At 45.2% G+C, this 25,582-nt stretch overlaps 1 protein-coding gene across 1 annotated transcript in view; it reads right to left on the minus strand.

The window, feature by feature from the left end:
- Positions 1-253: 253 nt before the first annotated feature.
- The window catches only part of LOC145395199 (uncharacterized), a 52,708-nt gene continuing 27,379 nt past the window's right edge, over positions 254-25,582 (minus strand). Inside the window, exons 5-13 of the mRNA XM_080268888.1 lie at positions 22,105-22,183; positions 18,742-18,979; positions 18,192-18,364; positions 5,901-5,963; positions 5,087-5,220; positions 4,042-4,169; positions 3,262-3,491; positions 2,069-2,453; positions 254-1,797 (exon numbers count right to left, since the gene is read on the minus strand). Of these exons, the coding sequence (XP_080125014.1) occupies positions 1,623-1,797; positions 2,069-2,453; positions 3,262-3,491; positions 4,042-4,169; positions 5,087-5,220; positions 5,901-5,963; positions 18,192-18,364; positions 18,742-18,979; positions 22,105-22,183 (1,605 nt within the window). The 3' untranslated portion in view covers positions 254-1,622. The remainder of the gene's footprint in view (positions 1,798-2,068; positions 2,454-3,261; positions 3,492-4,041; positions 4,170-5,086; positions 5,221-5,900; positions 5,964-18,191; positions 18,365-18,741; positions 18,980-22,104; positions 22,184-25,582) is intronic.

Here is a 25,582-nt window from a genome sequence, read left to right on the forward strand (position 1 = left end):
ATAACAGGTCCATAGTGGCCAATACTCAATATTCCCCAGCTGAATGTCAGTACAAACAGCTGACCAGGGAACAGCAAGTAGGACACAAGACACCTTGTATAAATTAATCAGCAGCTGCTTAAGAAGAGAGAGAGAGAGAGAGGGGGGGGGGAATTATTGTGTTTACTGTGTACATTGTGCTTTAACCCCTTCAGTACAATGACATTCTTGCTTTATTGTTAATCAAATCATTCTCCACAGTATGCTTTGCACTGGTGAGGGCTGCCTTCATGTGGTGGCACTGATATAACCTTATGTCTCAAATGCCTGGTTATATAAATGTCCTTCTACTTCCCTATCCCTCAAAAGGAGGACAGTGGTCTGCAGGAGGGGTCAGCTTCAGCCTGCAGTCCACTGGGATTACCTTCAGATGAGCCTGGGGTTGCAACTATTAACCATCCATCCATCCATCATCCAATCCTACGTTGCCCCATGAGAAGCGTAGGAGCCCGGGGCTGGACAAGTTGGTCCTGACATTTAAGATGAGAGTGACCAGCCTCACTCATCCCTGAGTGGCATGTGCGCAATAGACCCCAACCACCCCTTGGATATAAACCTACATAGGCTCAATCTGATTGGAGCACCTTAATTACCCACTAAACCACCAGGTGCAATAATTTGGTTATATGGTTACCACCCAGTGTTGTAAAATGTTTCCTGGTGTACAGGAAACAATTTGACTTGGCACTCACTGTAGAGACCATAAGGCAGTACTACACTGAATGAATGGATAATGGGCACCCCCACTTATCACATATACTGTAATAACTGTATGGAATAGGCTGTGGTCTAGTGGGTTAAGGAGCTCCAATCAGATGTGGGCCATTAAGGGTTTACATCTGAGGGTTGGTTGATGCTAAATGCTCATATAATACCAAACAGTCATGAAGTACTGTTCACTCTTGCCTTAAATGTTTGAACTACGTAACCCAACCCCATGCCACTGCTCCTGATGGGACAACAGATGAATGAATGGCAGATAGCAGAAGAGTCACCGATTTTACAGTAATACGCAGTGGAAAAAGCCGCGGCATTAGGAAAACATTCTTATATTTATTTACAAGTTCCCAAAATTTACAGTACCAACTTTGATGAAAAAAAGGTAGCATTGTTGAAACCACCAATGAAGAAGTCTTAGCTTCCTCCATCTTACAGCATGAACTATGAGGAAACGGCCGTGATAGTTTTAAAAACATCCCGAATATACCAGGACTTCTTTTTTTTGCCAGGTTTTCCAAAATTTTTACAGGAAAAAGCCTGTGGTATTTTGGGACAATTGCCTGACATACAGAAAATTATTGCCTGTGGAGTGAAATGTATACAGTATCACTAAAAACTGAGTCACTGGCAAATCAACTTCACAGGTAGCAAAGATGTTTTAGTAAGTAGTTTCTTTAATCACTGAGCCTTAACAGCAGGAAAGGATGTCAATAGAGGCTACTTATTACAAGGACTGGTTGTAAGAAAGACTGGCTGTGGAGTGAAGTGTACTGCCCTAAGAGGTGGGCCGCTGGCTGGTCTGTTGGTGAGTCTTGAACCTGGCTCTCTACACAAACACTCCCCAGCACAAACACAACAGAGGCCTAAGTGGTGGGTTGCTGGCATGTCTGTTGGTGAGTCTTGTAGCTGGCTCTCTTCACAAACACTCTCCAACATATGTCACACGGGAACGCTGGCTTGCACGGGTGTGAGACCAAGAGGTGGCGCATCATGGCCACACCCTCAAACTTATGGCTGATGTGCGGACAATACGGACACCTGCAATACAAACACAACTGAGTGTAACTCATGCTTAGGGTTTACAGTGTTCACTTTAACTGGGCATACAACTGCCATTTCTCCTTCTTGAATGATGAGTTGTAACAACATACTAACACTAGGGTCTGATGCTAGTCACAAAGATGTGCTATGTAAAGGATGTAGAGCTGCAGCGTTGTCTTATTCTGCCAATGAGCTATGGGAAGTAAGATATAAGAGATGTACATCTCTGCCAACTTAAAGTGAATGAACTACAGAACACAGCTCCCACCTTTCCGGCACAGCTGTCAAGTCTGGCGCAGGGGGCGTGGGGCTGGCGGTGTCTTGTGTGGGCTGGGATGGGGCAGGGTCTGGGGGTGGGAACACGTCTTCTACATCATCACCCCCGCCTTCACCCCCTCCACCCCCCTCACCCTCGCTTGTCCTCTGCACCCCAGCAATGGCCGCGAACCCCCCCACTGAACCAGAGGAGTCTCGTCTTGTCCGTTCCTCTCCGTCCGTCCTTGATGGTTGTTCGTTTTCCACGTATTCTGGTTCTGCAGGGTCGGATGGGAATGAGGGACCGTTGTCAAAGTCGGGTTCCTCCTTGACAAATGTCATTGAGTTGGAGGAGGGAAGTGGTTCTACCGAGGAGCAACTTGCGGTTCGACCTTCACCTGGAACAAAGTAGAGAGTAAAAATGGTGAATGGCTAGAGTAACTTTAACATCTTGGCTATTTAAAAAGCAGGAATTAGTTGTGCTTTCAGGAAGCATTATATAATACATTTCTAAATGTGAAGATGCTGTTGTAAGTTGTTAAACATGAGAAGCTTTGCTGAAACTGGTTTTGTTTTGTTTCTTTTTGTCTATAAATGCCTCAACATCCTTGCAAGCATTTGCCTTGGCCACCTAACGGCAGCTCTCCACTCTGCTTGATCTCTAACAGCCTACCTATTCAGTGCTTTATCCCCGAGGCAGCACTGTATAACCCCATTCCAAGTCTTTTCCGGTCTGCCTCTCACAAATCTGCCCTCAACTTTCACACCTCTCACCTAGTTGTCATGCTCTATGCTCTCCATATGCCCAAACCATCTCACTCTACTGCTTTTCATTACAACACTCATACTTTCAAATCCCATCCTTCCTCTCTTCTTTCACAGTCTAAACCCCCCCAGGCCTGTCATTCAAAGACTCGCTGAACATCCATCTGATTATTATCAACTCTGTACATCTGAGACTATGAACATCCTCCTTTACTGTTGCATTAGATTATGTCAGTGTTTATTAGGCTGTGTCATGCTCTGTTAGGCTCAGTCAGAGATGATATTAAAATCTGTTCCACCTGAGAGTCTCCTTGCTTTGCTGGATGTTGGTGAGGTGCTGCCAGTTCTTGTATTTACTGCTGTGTTGGATTATGTTAGTGTATATTAGATTATGGCATGCTTTGTAAGGGTCATTTAGAGAGGCTGTAAAGTCTGCTGCACCTGAGAGTCTCCTTGCTTTGCTGGATGGTGCTGCAGTGTCGTTTCGTGTTCGCTTGGTCCCCACCAGACGCTCAAAGTCACTGATGCTGAAGCTGGAGTTGAAGGTGTTCTGTTGGGGTGGACCTCGGCTGGCAAGGCACCTCTGACCCTCGCATAGTGACGAGATCTCCAGCATCTCGGCCGTCTTCATGAAGGACTCGAGTTCCGATGCATCAATTGTTGCCTCGCCGCTGTAATGGCAAAATTACGAGATGGCGTATGATGCTGTCTGCCGTACACATGACTGCTGGCCTACAAGGAATGGCCTATGTAGTACATGCCTGAAGCTGAAAAAATATGCACACACACACACACACACACACACACACACACACACACACACACACACACACACACACACACACACACAAACATCAATACACTTTGCATCTGTAGCATACATGAATAGAGTAAAATGTCTATCTATCTATCTATCTATTGCCAGACACCTTAATCCCACAAGGGGTGGCCACAAACAAATCACCTCCATGTCACCCTGTCCCCTGCCATTTTGATGCCCTTCCCCCAGCTTCCACTCCTCACTCTCATACCTCTCTACTCCACCCCTCCACCTCATCCTTAGTCTCCCCCTCCCTCTCCTCCCCTTCCACCTCACTCACATACACTTTCCTCGTTAGTCTCTCTCTATCCATCCTTCCACATGGCCGAACCACCTCAATGTATCTCCCTTAATGCATTCTGCCGCATCCACACCACGTGACCACCACAACGAAGACTTACGTATAAATAAAGTGTATAATGTTGCGCAGTTCGGCAAACTTGATGTCTCGCAGCACAATGACGCTCTGGACACTCAGCTCGCGACTCAGCACTTGACGGAAATATGAACTAGATAGACACAACACAATCTGAAATAAAACAGAGACTAAGCACCCACCATCCATACCAGCGTCTGTATTGGCGGGTCCCAATACACAGGTGGGATGTTAATGAAGAGAGAGAAAGAGAGAAAGAGAGAGAAGGATGGTTAAACCTGTATAACAGAGTACATAACTTGTGGGAAAAACAAGGTTAGGTTAACTGACCCTGCCAGCATCACAGAAATCAGGTCTCAATTGTCCATTCTTGTAGCACCGGAGTCTCACACAGCAGATGCTCACATATATGATAATGTATTGTACTTTTTCATTAGTGTATAAATGAAAGAACACGAACATTACTGTGTGTGTGTGTGTGTGTGTGTGTGTGTGTGTGTGTGTGTGTGTGTGTGTGTGTGTGTGTGTGTGTGTGTGTGTGTGTGTGTGTGTGTGTGTGTGTGTGAGTGAGATGCTGGTGGGTTGAGGAAGTGAGAGGCACAAATGCACTGTCAAATCTACACAGGAACAGAACAGTGTATACCAGTACAATACTAACTATATATATGTGTAGTTTTAGTTATTCTGAAATAACGTGGACTATATTACTTGCATTGCTCCTCTGACAGGTTTATTATACCAAAGACATACAACTCTTTTTTTATGCAAGGAAAAAGGAACCAAAGGCCAGCAGCCCACACGACTGTTCCCTCCAAGAAAAACAAAAACAGAATACTGGAGTCAAATTCAAGAACTGCTCATTTTGAGATGCCTGCATGGATACTTTTGTTACTGCAATTACACTGAGAGATAATGCGCTAAGGGACTAAATAGGGAAGCTGCCAGAGATCAAGAAGCATGAAGAGCCGCCATGAGGTGACCAGGGCCAACGCATGCAAACACACTGGAGCCTTCAAAAACAAAATAAGACAGAACAACAATGCATATAACTAACGTATAAATGAACTAACCCTGTGCGCTCTCAGGCTCTGTCCCTCGGCTGTGAGCGTGACATCAGTGTAGGTGTCGTCTCGCATTAGCTGGTCCAGAACCGTGGTACAATGCGTCTCTTTCTTCAGCAAATATGGACCAACTAATCCTGAAAACCAAAATAAAAACCGTATAAAGTGTCTACCTATCTAATGCCAGATGCCTCAATCCCGTAAGAGATTCTATTTATTGTCAAATGGTGGGTGACAGAGTGACTTGGAGGCGTTTTGTCTGCGGCCACCCTTTGCGGGATTAGGGCGTCGGGCTATAGATAGATAGATAGATAGATAATCCCGTATGGGGTGCCCAGGGACAAACTGCCTCCACGTCACCCTGTCCTCTGCCATCACGTTGCCCTCTCTACAAATCACATTTCCTTTCTCATCTACCTCTCCATCCCATCCCTTCATCTCACACTCAGTCTCCCCCTCCTTCTCTCCTCCTTCCACCTTACTCACATATACTCTCCTAGTTAGTTTCTGTCTCCAGTCTCTACATGGCCAAACCAACTCAAGGTACTTCTAATGCTTCTCTCTCTCTCTCTCTCGCTCTCTCAATGCAAAATACAACTCATAAGCAATCCTCTATGCCCACACTGCAGTGATATGATGATGATGATAATGATGATGATGATGATGATGATGATGACAAAGAAATGGAGAAAGACGAGAAGATAATGACAGAAATAATGAAGATAAAGGTAATAAAGATGATAAAATAACTATAATGAATGGAGGGTGGGCAAAAAACTCTCTCTCTCTCTCTCTTTCTTTCTTTCTCTCTCTCTCTCTCTCTCACCGTGCGCAGGTGATGGTGTCCTGCCCTGGGAGTCTTGTGTTACGTGCTCCTCACCCACATCTGAGAAAGAAAAAAAAAAAAATTATTACTACAAGAATCCAATGCTATACTCCGTTCATACTTAGCTGGCTTTAAAACTGCCATCTGTCCATCTTGAATACTGAGCTGTTGCAAAAGATTAACACTAGAATATGACATGTGGAGAGGATGGGGGATGATGATTGGGTGAGGAAGGTGAGAAGTGTTAATGCTGGGGGTGGGGTTATGAGGGGTAGACCGAGAAAGACATGGGACGAGGTCATTAAGTGTGACCTCAGGGTTAAGGGACTGAACAGGGAGGCTGCAATGGATCGTGCAGCGTGGAGAGCCGCCATTAGGTGACCAAGGCCGACACATGCAAGCATGTTGGAGCCTTTAAAAACGAAACGATGATACCAGTCATGAAGAATTGCTCTGGAAACAACGTGGTGCCATGGCATCATCTTTATATGCTGATGAGGCACAGAACATGTAAAATATTGCTGCAAAAGGAAGAAAATTTGAGCCAAATTAAGGTGAAGAGAGGTCACAAGGTGCTATGGAAGCTAGGATGCAGTACCATAGCAAAATTTTGTTAATGAGCTATAGCATGAGATTAGCACTATGATATGATGCTCATCAAGAAAAAAGTGCTATGGAAAAGATGCAGCGCCATAACCATGTTTCTGCCACTGAGGTATAAGAATCAGCTGCAAAATTACAAAAATATGGGCCAAGTTAAGGTGAAAGGCACAACTGCTAGTACTGGAGGGGTTGATCAAGTCTATACCCTATCCTACAGCAACAATAAAATATAAAAGTGACAACTAATGCTCATAGCTCGTGGGTGGCAGAGTTGTTTTTTTCACCTTTTAATAATGGCTTCTATGGTCATGCTGTCTGGTCAATACGAATTCAGATACCTAAAAAAAAAAAAGTGCCATCATATTCCGATCAATAGTACTGTAATGTGTATATTTTCAAGCTTTATTTTTTTTGTTTTAACCCTTTGTCAGGCAAACCTTTAAATTATTGAGGAAGCCTCAAAACAATGCCAGTATCAGAAACTAGAATATTTTCTAAGACATATTTGTTTTTGGAATTTTTTTCAAAGTTGTCCCCCCTGCCCCACTAGGGGGGGGGTTAATGTACGGCCATGTGTGTCAGCTTACCCGATTCTGTAGAAATGGAATATGATTAATTTTGGGACTTCCCTAATTCCTTGGGAAGTATGTATGGCAAAAAAATAGCAGGCTGGTCGAAGTATGGACTCTTAAATATGATCATATCTGCTCTCCCTGCCCGGTTGAGGGTCACCAGTTACCAGTTACTGTGCCTAATAATCATACTGGGAGCCAGTGTACAGCCATGACTGGCCACATTACCTGGTGCAGTATTTAGGTGATAATTTCTTATAATTTTCCCCGTTTACTGAACGAAGGCAACACAAATGTAGAAGAAAACACACATACCCTTACAGACCTATATTTCCATGACAACACCAATATTTTAGTGGTACTTCAAGGCACTAAGGGATAACATAAAGTTTAGTATACAGAGAAATGTATGAACAAGCAATTATTTCAAACTTATGAAAGGCTTAGAAGATATAATAAAAGCATCCAACTTACTAGAAAATAAGGAATAATTATATCTAACATGGGAGGCCTCCAGGAGAAAAATTATTCACTCTATTAGAAAATTATTTTGATTAAAAATTAGAAAACTAAGTTTTTCTGCCTTACTTGGTTGGCATACATATTATATACTCAATATTTCCATCTTTTAGTAGAAAATAGGAAAAAAAACAAAAAAAACAGGTATATCTAATTGCTGTCTTCATGAATATGGTAAGCAGCAAAAGAATTTCTGTCTTTATTGAGACAAAAGGGAAACTTTGCAAACAACGCAAAAGGTACTGGTTCGACGTTCACAGTTCCTTGTGCTGCAGTGCTTGCAAGTGTGATGTTTGTCACTGATTTTAAGCCAATGGAATCTGTTTCCCACAATGACCCATACACTGTTTTCAGGCCTCTCTGCTCTCTGTCCTTTGAGTGGAGTTACTTGCACAGCATCATCATAAGTCATACAGTTTTGATCTGTTGATGAGGCCCTAGAAGAAGATGGAAAGGGGGAGTTTTATGGAGGAGATCCAAGGGATGAACGAAGCCTGATGGGTATTCCAATGTTGTTCTTGAGACTTTTCATATCAGCAGATACTTCCAGGCGAAACACATTGAGTGACATGTGCTTCTCTCTCAGTGAATCACAATCCCTCCTGTACCGAAGCTAGAAGTTCACAACAGTAAGGTCGAGTACGTAACCAAAGAGGCGGAGGTACCGCTGCCTTGCCTTTGTTGGAGTCTTGTAAAGGTGGACTAACATATCATGTTTATCAATACCTCCCATATTTTTGTTGTAGTCCTTAGCAGCTGCTGGACAAGGGATCTCTCTCTCCCCTTTGGCCTCTTTGATGTATCTTTGTACTGTATGCAGTGGTTCAACCCCCATGAAGTTGGAGATAAAAGTGACAACTCTGGTACCTTTCCACCAGATTGCTCTGTTTCCTTCTAATGAAGAGTAAACTAGCATTCCTCGTGGTGCTTTGTCCAGCTCTTTGACTGTCCCAAGAGGTGGGTAGCCAACCCTGTTCTCTCTAGCAGTGCCTGTGTAACAACACCATAATTCTTCTTGAGGTGCTCCATCAAGGGGAGGCTGGAGAACCAGATACAGTATCTGCATAGACTACTGAGCTGTCTGCCATGTTGACTGATTTTACAAGTGCCAGCACATACTTGCAACTTACAGATGCGATTTCATTTCCCTCGGCTGACAATATTGTCCAGTGGTGGACTGATGTGTCTTTTCCAGAATACATTATCATGTCATGAAGAAGTCCATCAGAACTTGACCGGTTAATGAGTTTGAAACCCCATTTATCGGGTTTTTGCTTGTTATATTGCCGTAGATAAGCAGCTCATGTCCCCTTGTGGCTGACAACCACTTCAACTGACTGTTTAGGAGTATGCTGGAGGCTGTTGACGAATTTGCAAAGTATGTTCAAGAGGGGCCGTATCTTGTGAAATCTGTCTGCTGTCTTGACAGTGTTGTCACTGAATGGATGAATGATCGCATCTGGTGAAATTTCTTAGAAGACAGCATTCCTGCCACTTGTGGTACCCTGGTGTGCCTGGCCCAGTAATCCTCCAAGGCAGGACATGAAACAACACCTTGATACAGCAGTATACCAATAAGGTTCATGATGGCACTCCTGTCAACAGTGAAACAAATGGTGATGCCCTTTTGATTTATATAAAGATCTGTCTGGTTAACAATATGGTCCAAGAACTCTGCGCTGAAAATGTCCATCACATGAGAATCTTGTACATGTGTTGGCTTATGATGTTGATACTCAGGAAGAGGATGACATTGTCCTTTTTTTGCCACAGCGTGTCCTTGGGAAGTGGATTAGGTGTTGATGTTGATGCTGACTTTATATGAGGTTCTGCAAAAGGTGGCTGAGACTCCTCCTCACCCTCAGAGCTGTCAGAGGGCTGGTGACGTGGTACAGCAACAAGGCCCCCTGAAATAAATGGCAGAGAGAGAGAGAGAGAGAGAGAGAGACAGACAGACAGACAGAGAGAAAAATTAGATTTCCCTTCAACTTGGCATTTAATTTTCTCTTGAACTTGGCATTTAACGGTTAATTAAATTTCCCCTTTGGTTGTGTCTTGTGAATATACATTTTACATCATCTGCACTGTAGCCAGAATTTCACTAAAACTTTAATATAACTTTTGCACACCTTTTCTTCGCTTTCCCACAATTTGTGCCAACGGAATGTCATCGTCGGATTCTTCAAAGTCACCAGAGACTACAGGTGGGATGAAATCTGGGTCGTTATCAGTGTCAGTGAATTCCTCGCTACCAGCCTCACTACCTGATGCATCTGCAGAGACGATAATACCAACATTCTTCTTTCTGACCCTCTGAGAAAGGTTTGAAGTCAACATCATATATCTAATAAAATAAAAAAATCTGCAGAGATGATAATACCAACATTCTTCTTTCTGACCCTCTGAGAAAGGTTTGAAGTCAACATTATATATCTAATTTAAAAAAAAAAGAGGGACATCTAGCCCCAGAAATATTAAAATAAGACTGGGTTCTGTCCCCTAGGATATATTACATAATAATTTTTGTCTGTTCTGGCAGGTTTTCACAACAACTGCTGGCAAGTGGGCAAGCCTGACATGTCTGATTGTAGACAAGTTCCTGTGAAGCAGATTCATTCATTCATTTTTTCATTCATTGCCAGGCGCCATGTATCCCAAACGGGGTGGCCAAGGGCTTAGAGTTAATTGTTTTACAGGGAGGGGCACTAACCCTCCACCAACCCCACTTGAAGCAGATTAGTCCGACATATTTGTCCATACACGATATCGCATTGACTAAGGCCAAGCAGTGATATTAGATCGTGTCACATTCTACGTAAAGCTAAAATATATAAAATAAACTTCTTTCACAAAATCACTGTTATCATTGTCTTCCTGACTCTTTCAACTACATGAAGACAAGATTTCATGCACTTACCTCCATTCTTAGACATCCCAGGGGCAAGTGTGGTGTTGTATACAAAAGTCAGAGTGTTTACCATGCATTAGCCGGGCCTCTCCTGCTGGGTTTTGCGGTTAATGATGTCCAAAATAATGGGTAATGGGCAACTTTTTTCTTTACACCAAGCAGCCCTGAGCTAGCCGATGCTGCTTCTGCCCGCAGGCTCAAGTTCCCGCCATTGTCGACTCTCTGGTGAGCACCTGTGTATCCATTTGGCACATGTCTTCCTGTAGCTTACAATTTTTGTATTATAAAGAGAGAGAGAGAGAGAGAGAGAGAGAGAGAGGAGGGCCATTTTGGTCAAGGTCAAAGACTTGAACACACATTTTGAGTGTTTTAGGCACAATATGGCCATGTACGTGCGTGTAACATGTCCCAAAGTAGTATATATGGTTTTCTTTGGTTTGTAGTGTATTTGTGAAGGTACTGGAGGCAAAACAAGGTAGGTAGCTGTCCCACACAAGGCTGGCAGAATATTCTGAAGCTGGAATATTTGAAGAGGACTGTTGACATCACATCAGAACCCCTGAGTGACACAGAAACCCTTGACTGTTACTGTGGGAGATGGGAAATTGACCTAGTGTAGCAGCAACCCTGTAATGGGGTGGTTTTAGGGGTGAATGGTGGCCAGAATAATGGGTAATTGGGAACTGTTATTTACAGGTGTGTAGTCATGGGCCCCAAATGAACATGATACCTGTCAGACAAAGAGCTGGCAGAGTATCTGAAGTTGGAGGAGTTCAACAGGACTGTTGACACCACACTGGAACCCCAGAGTGACACAAAAACCTGTGATGTTAGTTAGTGTGGGTGATGTGACACTGATGAGTGTACCAGTGACCTTAGTGGTGGTGTGACGGCCATCATTATACCACACAAGCACCCACAACAGGAGCCTGACACATTGATTGAGTGCTTTGAGGATAGCGGTGTATATATTTATTACCTGTTGCCATTTAGCCTATGTCAGGCACCCAGTTTTTTGTGGTACCCAGGGTTGGCAGGCCAACTGTGTGATATTTAGGTATTAGATTTAACGTTCTCCCTACGTGTCAAGTGGGGTTGGTGGAGGATTAGTGCCCCTCCCTGTAAAACAATTAACTCTAAGCCCTTGGCCACCCTGTTTGGGATACATGGCATCTGGCAAAGAATGAATGAATGAATGAGATTTATAGGTTTAGGTAGTTTTTTTTTTTTTTTTTTCTCACTTCCATGTATGTGCATCTCAGGAAGAGAATAAGTCAGTACTACTTTTTTCCTTTCACTTTTTTTTTCAAGTATTTTATAAATGTAATTATTTTAGCTCAGTTTTATTAATTCCTAGTCATCTGATCTTCAAAGGAGTTATATTTGTATTTCAGCTCCATTAGTTTTGAATTATATATATCCCATTGGATCCCAGGGGTGTTCGGCGAGGCATGGCACTGGGTGGGTACTAAGCGTACCGCCCTCCGCCTATCGGCTCATAGTTGCGAAACTCATAAGTCCCTACCCGGGGGTTCCCTACTCTATAAAGACTTCAAAAATCCCAGTCCAGTCCAATATTCCGGACACCGGCTCCAATGGGTTAATATAATTTACATTTTATTTATACATTTATATATTATTTTATTATTTCCTATCCCGAGGTCAGAGGGGACGTCTTCCTATCTAGGGTTATGCTGACAAATATGACAGTTTGCCCGACAAAGGGTATGATGGTGTCTATGGCCATGCTATATGGTGAATCAGAATTTGGGGGAAACAAAGACACCATAAAATCATACATATTCCGATCAATAATACTGTAATTAGTATCTTATTTTCAGGGTTGTTTTTTGTTCCGATTTTAACAGTGGTTTTTATGGTCGTGCTATCTGGTGAATACGAATTTAAATACGGTACTAAAAAAATCCGATCGCAAGTAATATATTGGGTATATTAATATTTCCATTTTTTTTTCGTTTTTATTAATGGCTTCTATGATCATGATACTCTGAGCAGTAGTAATATAGCAGGTACCCTATTTTTTCTGGGCTGATGAATGAAGAAAATTTATGATGGTTCTGGATGTGAAAATTTGAAAAAATCTGAAACCACGTAGAACACACACATACACACACACACACACACACACACACACACACACACACACACAAATAAGGCTAAAACTTCCTACATTCATGCAATGAAAGTTAAAAATGAAATAAATTATGAAATAAAAATCCTTTTAAATTATGGCACCGTACAAGAGCTAAAATTTAGGCGGGAAACTCAGCATTTAGGTTAGGCGGGAAACTCAGTGTCCTGTGGAATGTCGGTGAGGAATGTAGTGCGTTGTGCCATTCGGATATTTTCCCCTAGTTTTCATCCATCAGCAATTGCAGCCAAGGTAAGCATCCGAAAGGTATATAAAGATGCCGGGAAACAAATATTATAAGACCTTCACTTTAACTTGGCCCATATATATATATACTATTTTGTTTTTAAATCACGCAGCTCACTAACAATACTTCGGATCTTCATCCTTTCCATAACCACTTCGTGACTAGGCATCCTATCCCCACGTTAGTCTTTTATTACAACCAAGCAGTCAAGATGGAGAAATGACATTTTTGGGATAAGTTAAAGTTGTACAGAGTGAAATCGTTACTAGCTGCTTGAATTTACGGTGAAAAATGGCGCATGCGGTCATTGCTCTTCGTTAATGAAAGTTTTTGATTCATTTGCATTAGGGTCAAGGCTAAAGCAGTCACTATAAAACAGAAAGAAGTACAATTATAGTTTCAGCCACAACCAGAATTACGATATTGTGAACCGTTTTTTTCAGTATTTTTGACTAGTTTAAGACACTTCTGTGACATTTGTGTTGCATTTTCTTATATACTTTCGAAGACAGCCAACCCCATAGATATAAACAGGCACCCAGTGTAAACTTCAAGAGTAAATTAAAAGTAATTCGCGACTAAAATGCCATAGAAGTGTCAGCATCGTCTAAAATACCGAAAACTGATCAAAGTCTCGTAATCTTGTCTTGGCTGAAACTAGAGTAATACAAAAACAAAGCACATCGGCAGCTGGTGGAACGAATATGGGGTATAAAATAATATAAAAGACGTTAACGTTTGAAATATGCGGTCTGGGAGGGAGCTCTTCTTCCCGGTAAAGCTTTCAGCACTGTTGGGGCACAGCTCGTGTTGTGAGCGGCGCTGCTGACACGCTGCTAATATGACGCGTGTGTGTCAGTCCTCATGTGCGGCACTTGCCTTCACTTTACGCTGTACACTGCAACTAAAATAAAACCGCAAGTCGTGTCATGAGTCCGTCAGTCTATCCCGACCACCAACTGAACCATTTCTCTTCTTTCCATCTCTCTGATCCACATTAACACCTCAGACCTGTGCCTGGCCTCTGCTGCCTGGTTCACGCACTCCTCCAACCCCAGGTGATCTTCGCCATTATTCACATTGTTCACCCCCAGGCAGGCTGCATTCCCTCCATCCGAAATAAACTTCAGGTATGGAGGGCTCCTTCAGGCTCCACGCCACCTGACGTTGCCGTGTAATGTACCTGACAGTCGGGGGCAAGGTCAAGAGAATTTCACTCGTCTGGCGTCAGTCATTTTCTTTGACCACTCTGTTTCATGTTACAAATCTTGGATAACGTCTCCTAATCCAATATCAGTCCGGTATTGCCATCAACTGCGGCGGCAGCATCAAGAACAGACGCATGGCCGCAGGTACGCCGGGCGTCAAATGCACCATCACGCCAAGAACACCTGTTTGCTCTGCTACCCTGCACATCTCATTCTTATAATCAACAGCTGCTTGCCTGCTTCCCTCTTAACAGATATAGTATGAAGTGTAGCCTTTTCTGTAGCTGTGTTGGCAAGCCGTAAGTACGATACGTTGCTAATGAAAAGTGTGGCTTACTAATCCGCGCACAGTTTTGCTGCTCCACAATACCCCCAGGCCAGCATCACCACAACATGCACCATCAACATTGCTACTACGCGCACATATTTCATGCTAGACACTCTATGCAAAGCAGCATTATTGTATATCATACCACAATGTTTTCTACCAAATTTACACAGTAGTATCGGCAGGTTTACAAGTACACTTACAGGACACTTTCGACTTAAAGCATCTTGGGCATGCCACGTACTTAGCAATATTTGATTAGATAACATTTATTGCTGCAAAGGGGTACGAACACTCATACAACAAAAACAGGTGGTCCGCATATTGTTTCTAATCAGCATATACTCTACATCACTGCATGTATCCTCCACGCTTACAGGTTTTACAAGCATTTTACGCTTCTTGGCACTACTACTCGGGTGAGTCGGGGAGGGTACTGCATTGTATTACATCACCTGGAGAAGGATGTGCGAGCCTGCCCTGGTCCACAGCGGCTGCTGCTTCGCGTTTCCGTTTCCGAGCCAAAATTGCCAACTGAACCGTTTCCCTTTGCCTTATGAGCTTCTTGCTTGGGCGTCCCATGGTGTCTAGAGCAGCACCAACACTGCAGAAAGGCCGCAGATCTGAATATATCCGGGAAAAGGCCAAGTAGATCACACCGTGTCACCTTCCGACGAGGCGAGCTGTGTCTTGCTTCAGCTTAGTGAGGGACGTCTGGGTACAGGGACTGGTCTGACTCACAAGATTAACACCAATGCATCATGCCAGATTATCAAGATGACCAAAGTTCTTTATACATTTTTGTAATAAATAAATGCTTTAAATGTTTTCATGCAACGCGCACAAACAGAAAACGGGGTAGAAGCGACGTCTATATATACAGTCTTTTCTTTAATTAATTAAAAATAATCAGAATGCGAATATTTATATTTTACCAGTGTTGCCATATCATCAACATTGTTTTTCCCACCAACTAAACCCGGGAAGATTTGAAATGCTTACCTCCACAATGGCGCCGTGGCCCCTTGAATCTTGTGCTAAAACTCAGCCTTCGGGACTCAGATGGATTTTGTAGGGCAGGTTAGAGTAAAAAAATGTGTGGTGCGTTATAGCTGGTTTGCCTTCATGCGACGGGTAAGGAAGCTCCCTAACACCTCTTCCTTAGCGATTTAGTTTTGGATATGTCTGGTTAATATTGTTTTGTATGTTATTTATGCAGAGTATGACAGTGTAAGAGGGATTTATGTAACACAGGACAGTAAGCTGTAAGAAGCAAAATAAATCGCTTAGGAATGGTGTAAGGGAGCGTCCTTAACCGATGAGAGTCCCCATTCTCCCCACAACAATAGCTTTAGGTAACTAGGCCACTGACGTCACTTTCCTACCTATGACGTCACTCCAAGCTGTGACGTCACTTTCCAAGCTATGACGTCACTCTCCAAGCTATGACGTCACTTTCTAACCTATGACGTCACTTTCCTAGCTATGACGTCACTCCCAGCTGTGACGTCACTTTCCAAACCATGACGTCACTCCAAGCTATGACGTCACTTTCCAATCCATGACGTCACTCCAAGCTGTGACGTCACATACCCATTTTACTCTGCTCATAATTACCCTATCTCCACCATAAATACTGTGTTGTAACAAGAGATTAACTAGAATTTGGTGCTAGTCACGAAGAAGTGCTGTGGAAAGGATGCAGAGCTAGTTTTGTCTTTCTCCACCACTGAGCCACGTAAAAGGATCTGCTGAAGGAGAGGCTTACGTTTCTCTTTCCGGCTGGAACGCCTTAAACTTATGGTTACCACCCAGCGTAGTAAATGGTAAATGGAAGTCCTCACGATATGTAGCTAAGGGGGGGTGGAAGGAGGGGATATGTTTGTAATTTTTCCGGTAGGAGCGCCTCAACCCACTAAACCACCAGGCGTCATTTAGTTATGGTTACCACCCAGCGTAGTAAATGGTAAACAGAAGGAAGATACAACATGATATTAAGGAGCTAAGGGGGTAGGAGGAGGGTATATGTTTAATTCTTTCCGGCTGGAGCGCCTTAACCCACTAAACCACCAGGCGTCATTTCGTTATGGTTACCACCCAGCGTAGTAAATGGAAGACAACACGATATTATGGAGCTACGGAGGGTGGTATGTTCTTCCCTACACTTCTCTCTTCCCAGGAATGAAAACAGTTTGGTGGTGAGAAGGGAAAGAGAGGCAGGGTCATTCATATATACCCCACCCAGGTCACGTGTTGCCAGGACGGCCCAGGGTGTGTGTGTGTGTGTGTGTGTGTGGGTGGGTGGGTGGGTGGGTGGGTGGGGTGGGTGTTTGTGCTTTGTGTATGTGCGTGTGTGTCTAGGTGTGTGTGTGTGTGTGTGTGTGTGTGTGTGTGTGTGTGTGTGTGTGTGTGTGTGTGTGTGTTTACTTAGTGGTATTCTGGTGCGGTTAGGAAGCTTACAAACTCCTCTTCCTTACCGATTTATTTTTGGATATGGCTGGTTAATATCCCTTTTACATGTTACTTATGCAGAGTATGGCGATATTGGAAGAATTTTAAGTGACTCAAAAGACAGTAAGGAATAATAAGCAGAATAAATCGCTTATGAAAAGGTGTTAGGGAGCTTCCATCGAAAATACGGGCTTGTGTCTGTTCTCTACCTCATCTGATCTCAAACTCAATCCGTATTCTCGTCCCTAACACCTTCTCCTAAGCGATTTAGTTTGCATATTACACCTTACTGTTCTGTTATATAAATCCTTCAAACATCGCCATACTCTGCTTAATTAACCTACAAAAAGGGCATATCCAAAAATAAATCGCTAAGGAAGAGATGTTAGGAAGCTTTCTTAAACGACGAGAATACCGCCCCTTCACCACGATGATCTTAATTTATCCTTGCTAATTATAGACGGATTTATAAGCAAATTTTCAAAGGGCAGTCCGTGTGAGAAAAGTGGAGGGGGGAGGGGGAGGCTGAGGACGAGATGGAGGGATGGAATGGAGTGGTATATGAGAGAGGGGAGTGTGAGTTGGTGAGAGGGCAGAGAAAGGGCAAGGGACAGGGTGACATGGAGGCGATTTGTTTGTAGCCACCCCTTACGGGATGAAGGCGTCTGGCAGTAGATAGTTTGGTGTATCCCTAAAGAAAAGAGAAAAAAAAAGATCGCTCTCCTGAACTGAGTATCCGTAGTAACAAGAATGAAGTAGAATAAGTCGTCGGATGGAATGGGTTAAGTCGTCCCCGGAACACGAAAAAAGGCCAGAGCGAAACACGGACTGTCCTCTATAAAACATTCTCAGGCTGAAAATGGTGTGGCTGGGGAACGTGTGCGATATAGAGTAGAGTTTTTATACTGCTCCACCGCCTGGCTGTATCAGTGCCACCACGTGAAGGCGTAGAAGGACTCAAGGGACATTTTGTATAACGAGGCAGCTCCACCGCCTGGTTATATCAGTGCCACCACGTGAAGGCGCCCCCCTCTAGCACCCAAGCCTGAAGAAAAATGTATATCTAGGAGACTATGTCAGAGTACGTAGAGCGACGAGAGTATGTAAAAGTGCATGTATAGCTAGGAGTGTGTAAATGAGTGTGTGCAATGAAGCAAGTGTGCGAAAGTATTACCAGGCAGCCCCACCGCCCGGCCATAAGGGTGCTACCACGTGAAGGCGTCCCTCTCCGGAGATAAAGAAAGTGTGTGAATTGAGAGAGGAAGGGAAGGGAAGGCACGGACGCCAAATCAATACCAACCCACGAAGAGGATGGCGGGCGTGATGGAGGTGAGGGTGGAGGAGGAGGAGGTGGAGGTGGCGGCGGTGGTGGTGGCGGCGGCGGAGGAGGGTGGTGGTGGAGGTGGGGGGGCCAGGGGGTCCTCCTCGTCAGGCAGCCCCACCTCCTCCAGGAACCGTTGGTGTTTGCGACTCCTGAAGGGAAGAACGCTGCTTCGATCTCGGGTACATTCTCTCTCTCTCTCTCTCTCTCTCTCTCTCTCTCTCTCTCTCATGAAGGAAAGATGGCTGGTTTCGATTTCGGATCCGGATTCACTCGCTTTTGCAAACTTTCACGTTCAGATTCTGTCTCTGTCTGTTTGTCTCTCTGTCTCTGTCTGTCTGTCTGTCTGTCTGTCTGTCTCTCACACACACACACACACACACACACACACACACACACACACCACAAAATCGCGCCCCCTCACTCTCAAACTTTCAAACAGCACTAATGCAGAAATTCAAATCTTCAATCCTTTCCTCAGCTCTCTCTCTCTCCCTCTCTCTCTCTCCCTCTCTCTCTCTCAGTATACCTCAGGTGCTCAACGATGGTGGACCGCCTGGTGTGGTCTAGCGGCAGGTCACACGGTCTACACACCAGGCGCCCCCCTCGCTCGCCCAGCACCCGCCCAAACTCCCACACCCTGTCCTCCGGCGTCTTGTTCTTGGCGGCGTGGGAGGGAGAGCGCGGGCGTGCCGTCGTCTTCATCCCTCGCGTTTTCCGAACTCGCGACCGGACTTTCGTGATGCCTGGCAGGACCTGGACTTCTCCTGAACTTTAAGGGGGACTCCGTGGACGTTTCCGACCTTTCGTGGATTTTTATTATTTTTTATTATATATTTTTTTAACTTCGTGGACTTTCAGATCTTCTCGTGGACATTTTTGGACCTTTCGTGGACTTCCTTGGGACCTTTCGTGGACTCTTTCGACCTTTTGTGGACTTTTTAAAAATTCTCGTTGATTCTTTTTAACGTCGTGGACTTTCAGGTCTTCTCGTGGGCATTTTTTGGACGTTTTTTCGTGGTCTTCTTTGGACTTTTTTTTTCTTTAAACCTATCGTGGACTTTCTGGTTAACTCTGTGGACTTTTTAAAATTTCGTGGATTTCTTTCACTTTTCGTGGACTCTTGGTCTTCGTGGACTTTTTTTTTGGGGTCTTTTCGTGGACTCTTTTTTTTTTGGTCTTTTCGTGGACTTTTTTTTTTGGTCTTTTCGTGGACTTTTTTTTTTTTTGGTCTTTTCGTGGACTTTTTTTTGGTCTTTTCGTGGACTTTCTTTTTTTTTTTGGTCTTTTCGTGGACTTTTTTGGTCTTTTCGTGGACTTTTTTGGTCTTTTCGTGGACTTTCTTTTTTTTTTTGGTCTTTTCGTGGACTTTTTTTTTGGTCTTTTCGTGGACTTTTTTTTGGTCTTTTCGTGGACTTTTTTTGGTCTTTTCGTGGACTTTTTTTGGTCTTTTCGTGGACTTTTTTGGTCTTTTCGTGGACTTTTTTTGGTCTTTTCGTGGACTTTCTTTTTTTTTGGGTCTTTTCGTGGACTTTCTTTTTGGTCTTTTCGTGGACTTTTTTGGGTCTTTTCGTGGACTTTTTTGGTCTTTTCGTGGACTTCTGTTTTTTTTTTCGTAGATGTTAACTGGATTTCTGCCATAGAGGGATTTCTTCTATCTATCTATCTATTGCCAGACGCCTCAATCCCGTTTGGGGTGGCCACAAACAAATCGCCTCCAAGCTGCCCTGTCCCCCGCCATTTCACTGCCCTGCTCCCATCTCACACCCCCCTCTCTCATATACCTCTCCACCCCATCCCTCCAGCTCATCCTCGGCCTCCCCCTCCCTCTTCCCCCCCTCCACCTCACTCACATACACTCTCTTCGTCAGTCTTTCACCCTCCATCCTCTCTTGTATTATATTAACCCAGACGTCTATTTAGGCTTTCGAGTGAGGGGGAGGGGGAGGCCGAGGATGAGACGGAGGGTAGGAATGAAGAGATGAGAGAGGGGTGTGTGTTAGGTGAAGCATCCAGGTTTTACGAGACTAACTAGAAGAGTGAGGGGAAGGGGGAGGCCGAGGATGAGATGGAGGATGGGAGTAACGAGATGTGTGTATGTGTGTGTGTGTGTGTGTGTGTGTGTGTGTGTGTGTGAAAGAGAGGGAGAGAGTTGGAGGAGCCAAATGAGAGGACAGCGACATGGAGGCGATTTGTCTGTGGCCACCCCTTACGGGATTAAGGCGCCTGGGAATTGATAGATTAATAGATAGATAATTTAAATATTGTGTTGTGGGACTTTCATTACGTATTTAAAGATTTTATTTATTATTCTTCCTATTAACTCATTTCATTTTTTTTTTTCAGGCTTTCTATCTACCTGTCTATCTATCTATCTCTCTATAGTCAGACACCATAATCCCGTAAGGGGTGGCCACAGACAAATCACCTCCATGTCGCCCTGTCCCCTGCCATTTCGCCACCCTCCCCCCAACTCACACCCCCTCTCATGTACCTCTGCTCCGTCCCTTCATCTTACTCCAGCCTTCCAACTCATCCTCGGTCTCCCCTTCCCCCCTCCACCTCGCTCACATACACCCTCCTCGTTAGTCTCTCACGCTTCATCCTCTCCACGTGGCCAAACCACCTCAATGTCGCCCTGTCCCCTGCCATTTCGCTGCCCTTTTCCCTCCTCACATTCCTCTCTCATATACCTCTCCACTCCATCCCCCCCATTTCATCCTCGGCCTCCCTCTCCCCCCTCCACCTAACATACACTCCTGGTTAGTCTCTCACTCCTCGGTCTCCCCCTCCACCTCACTCATGCTCTCCTAGTTAGTCTCTCACTTCCCATCCTCTCCACAAGGAATGTAAGTTAAGAAATATGTATATTATTTTTTACTATCAATATATATAACTTAGTTTTGCGCGGGAAGAGGGATGAGAAGCTTTATGCTGTCTCTCTCTCCGTCTCTCTCTCTAACACCATTTTCCAAGCGATTTATTTTGTTTTGGAGCTTACTGACCAACTGTCTTACATAAAACCTGATATCATCGCCATACTCTGCATAAATAACGTACAGTATGATATTCACAAGCCATGTCCAAAAATAAATCGCTAAGGAAGAGATGTTGAGGCAAGGTGGGTCCAGGTCGTATTCTGATGGGTCACACTAGTGTAGGCTGTAGATTATAATTTTCCTGATCAGTTTTTCCTATGACATTTCCACGGCAGTATTTCTATGCTACAGGGTAATCCTTCTCACGTTTTCCTGCCGGTTTCAGCTGAAGGGTTTTGGGTAGGGGGAGACTTGCTACTTAGCAGTAATTATCTTCACGTCTCATAAGACTGGATATCATAGTCTGCTCCTTAATAGCCTCGGAAGCACCATTTGGGCTATTGCGGTTTGCTTTCCTTTGTACAGTCGCCCCAAGAAGTAACGGCCGAGTACCAGTAGTCAGATCTCGGTCAGCGATAATGCACAAACCCTTCCTTATAAACTTGACAGGATGAAACCTCTTATACCAAACTGTCACAGGGAACAGTAAGTCAAAGCCAAAGTAGCTGTCGGTAATTACAATATTGAGGGAGGCAGTTTGTTGGTTACCGTAACAGAAAATCACTACCTGGTATTTCACGGCCATCGCTCAGGGACGGACGGGAATAATATGTGGCATTCAGATCTATTAGGGAAACACGCCGTGATACTTTAGTAGCGTCAGACTTAAGAGAGACGGGCTTCAATAAACAACTGAGTCACAAGTATTTATAATTTCCCTTACAACACCAGGGAAACATTTAAGAGTAATTTATTTCCCTTCCTGTTGTCTGCATGAACGACGACACAAAACGGGAGAGTGGCGTAAGTTAGTGGCTCGGCATTTCCTACGGGTCGGCACCAAGAGCACATACCTCCGCCCATGCCATTACAGGATCTGGATACGGATCCGCCCCCAAACTTAATCAATCCTTTCTTGGCCCATGAGCCACCCTTCCATAAAATATCATTGAAATTCACTGAGAACTTTTGGACATATCGTGTGTACAAACAAACAATCCTGGATCCCAGTGATGATCCGGATCGCTACCAAAATCTATTGGATTGTTCCTCAGGCCATACCCTTCCCCTCCATGAAATTTCAGCAAAATCCGTTCATAACTTTTTGCGTAATCCTGCCGGCAAACACACAAACCAAAGCCGAAAAAAACACAACCTTGAGGAGGCGATTGTAATTATTATAAGCGAGAGAAAGACAAGCAATAAAAGGCAGAACGGTGTTGCTGGCACCTCGGGTTGGCTATCCCCACTAAGAATAATACCGTAGTGGCAGCCTTACTGTTATATCACCACAACATTTGGAAATAAAGTGTACTACAGTCACGAGTATTTTTCTTAACACCTCTTTGAAACTAGAGCATCTGTAGGCCTGTTTGAAATCCTGTACATCAGGAACCTGGAGTTCTACTGCGTGCCGCGCGCCGAGTACTGCATGACACATTCATTCAGATCGGGAAACATATCTAAGTGTTAACTTGTAAAATATCATCGCCTCATGTTATTCATTTTACATAATTCTCAGCGTGATATATTTAATTTGATATGACGTGATGAAGGCACAGAATTAGTACATTACATCCATTAAGTTTTAACTGAACGTATACCAGTGGTGAGTGACCAGTCTGAATCTCTGCCATCACTTCTTGGGGCGGCTGTACTCCTCAATGTAGGTATGTCCACAGTCCAAATTTCCAAATGGAGGAAGGGGGGGAGCAGTGGAGGCCATGGGACCCAGTGGGAGGGAGGAAGGCTCTCCCCTCCCAGCTTCCCCCTCCCCCCCAGCCCCCCTCCGTTGCTACGCCACTGTTTTCGATTATGCGCGGCGCCGGGTGGACTACATGGCACTGTGATGGCGGGATGGCACTACCGCGATGGCAGCAGAGTAGATATATATATAACGGATAGATAAATGTTACGGTGATAGATGTAAACAGGGGTAACAAGGGCTATATCGCGGTACAGGGGTGGATGATGTGGATGCTTTGACCGTCCGCGGGATGAGATGATGTGGAATGTGTTGGTCGTCCGCGGGTTGTGATGCGATCGGCGCGGCGGGGCGGGACACACTGCCTGCGCGGATCTGGTTGCAGCGCAGCAGCGGCGGCACCACGACGCGGGCACCGGATGGGGGGCGTGGAGGGGGGGGGGCGTAGCGGGGGGAGAGAAGGGGAGAGACGAGAGGAGGGATGAGGGGAGAAGAGTGGGGGTGGAGAGGAAGGGACTGGCAGAGCAGAGAGAGAGGAGGAAAGTAGGGATGGACGATGGGGTGGGGTGTGGTGGGAGGAAAGGAAAGGTAGGGAGAGGTTTAGATGAGGGGAGGGGTGGAGGGGACGGGACTGAAAGGGTAGGGAGAGAGGAGGAACGTAGGGGTGTGTGGTCTGTGGAGATGAAGGGGGTTTGGAAGAGGAGAGGAGTGGAGGGGAAGGGCTAAGAAGGTTGGGAGAGAGAGGAGGAAAGTATGGATGTATGGGGAGACGGGGAGGGAGAGGGGGAGGAAGGCAGGGGTGTGGGGTGAGGGAGGGAGGGGCTTGGAAGTGACAGAGAGGAGATCTGGGGTGGAAAGGAAGGGGATGGAGGAGGGGAGAGGATGTGTGGAGAGGGAGAGGTAAGGAGAAAAGGTGTTTGGAACAGAGAGGTGGGGAGGAGGGGTTAGGAGAGAGGCTGGAGGAAAGAATGGGTGTGTGGAGAGAAAATGAGGGGGGGGGGAGATAGGAGTTTGAAGAGGAGGAAAACAGGGGAAGGGGGGGAGGGTAGAGAGGCGGGGGGGGGGAGGGAAGGTAGGGAAAGAGGGAGGGAGAAGTTTGGTGTGTGTGTGTGTGTGTGTGTGTGTGTGTGTGTGTGTGTGTGTGTGTGTGTGTGTGTGTGTGTGTGTGTGTGTGTGTGTAGAAGGGGAAGGGTTGAAAGAGCAGGGTAGGGGTGGGGGCGTCTGGCAGGGATATTCGTAAAACATTTCCCTTGGCGATTTATTATGCATATTACACCTTGGTGATGATGATAATGATGATGATGGAAGCTCAGGGGTGTAGAAAAGGTGTGATGATGATGATGATGATGATGATGGGACTAGAAAAGCTCCCATCTCTCTCTCTCTCTCTCACACACACACACACACACACACACACACATACACACACAACTCCCTTCAAGGTGTAGGGTGCCGAGGCTAGGCTAGGGTAAACCAGTAGATTTAAGGGCAGATGACCAGTCTGCCATCCCTGAGTCATCTCTTGGGGGATCGAACCAACTGACATGGGTAGACAGGCACTCCGGCGGGGGACCTCTAACCACTGTACAACCTGGCGCCTTATTATTATTATTATTATTATGATTATTATTATTAGTAGTAGTAGTAGTAGTTGCACTCGTAGTAGTAGTGGTGGTGTGGTACGGTAATAAAAGCACCGTAGTAGTAATAGTAGTAGTACCGGTAGTGGAAGTGGTGGTGGTGGTGGTGGCAGCTAGTAGTAATAGTGGTAGTGGCTGTGGTACCATATCAGTAGTAGTAGTGATGTTAGTGTTGATGGTTGTGGTAATAGTAATAGTAGTAGTAGTAGTACGATGACACTATTCTCGTGCCTTGCTATGGGCGTGAGTAATGAAGGGGTGGGGCTGAGGGTGGAGGGGGATGGGGTGTAAGTGGGGGGAGGGTGGGGGTGGGAAGGGGTGTGGCAGACTGAGATGGGCGTGGGTAGGGATAGAGGAGGGAGATGGTAGTGGGGGTAAGCTGAAGGTGGGGAGAGGTATGGGGTGTGATAGGGGTGGGGAGGGGTGAGGTTGGGGACTGAGATGGGTGGGGGTGGAGGGGTAAGGGAGAGATAAGGAGTTGGTGGGGAGGGGTGTGGGGTGGAGGTGGGGAGAACAGGTGTGGTGATATGGATGGAGGTGAAGGTGTGGAGGGGTGAGCCGGTAGTGTGGGTGGGAGGGTGAGGTAGGGGTGGGGTAGAGAGAGAGAGAGAGAGAGAAGGGACGTGTAAGGAGGGAGGGAGGAAGAAAGATGAGGAGGGAGGAAGAAAGAGGGCGAAGGAGGGAGAAAAGAGGGAAAGAGGAAGAAAGAAGAGGGAAGCTTATAAATAACAAAATAATTATATCAGTTACAGGACAGAATCACAGGAAGGCAAGGAGAGATAGGGAAGGGAGGGAGAGAGGGTGAGGGAAGGGAAGGAGGGAGAGGATGAGGGATGGAAGGAAGAGAGAGGGTGAGGGAAGGTAGGGAGAGAGAGAGAGGGCAAGGGGGGGGGTGGAGAAAGGTAGGGAGAAAGGTGAGAAGAAGAAGGGAAGGCTGAGAAAGAATAAAGATATAAGGTGTGGACAGGGAGATGGCGGTGTTGGAGG

Source organism: Coenobita brevimanus, chromosome 30 (genome assembly GCF_032717465.1).
Source record: "Coenobita brevimanus isolate Jiangsu-jjx chromosome 30, ASM3271746v2, whole genome shotgun sequence".
NCBI lineage: Eukaryota > Metazoa > Arthropoda > Malacostraca > Decapoda > Coenobitidae > Coenobita > Coenobita brevimanus.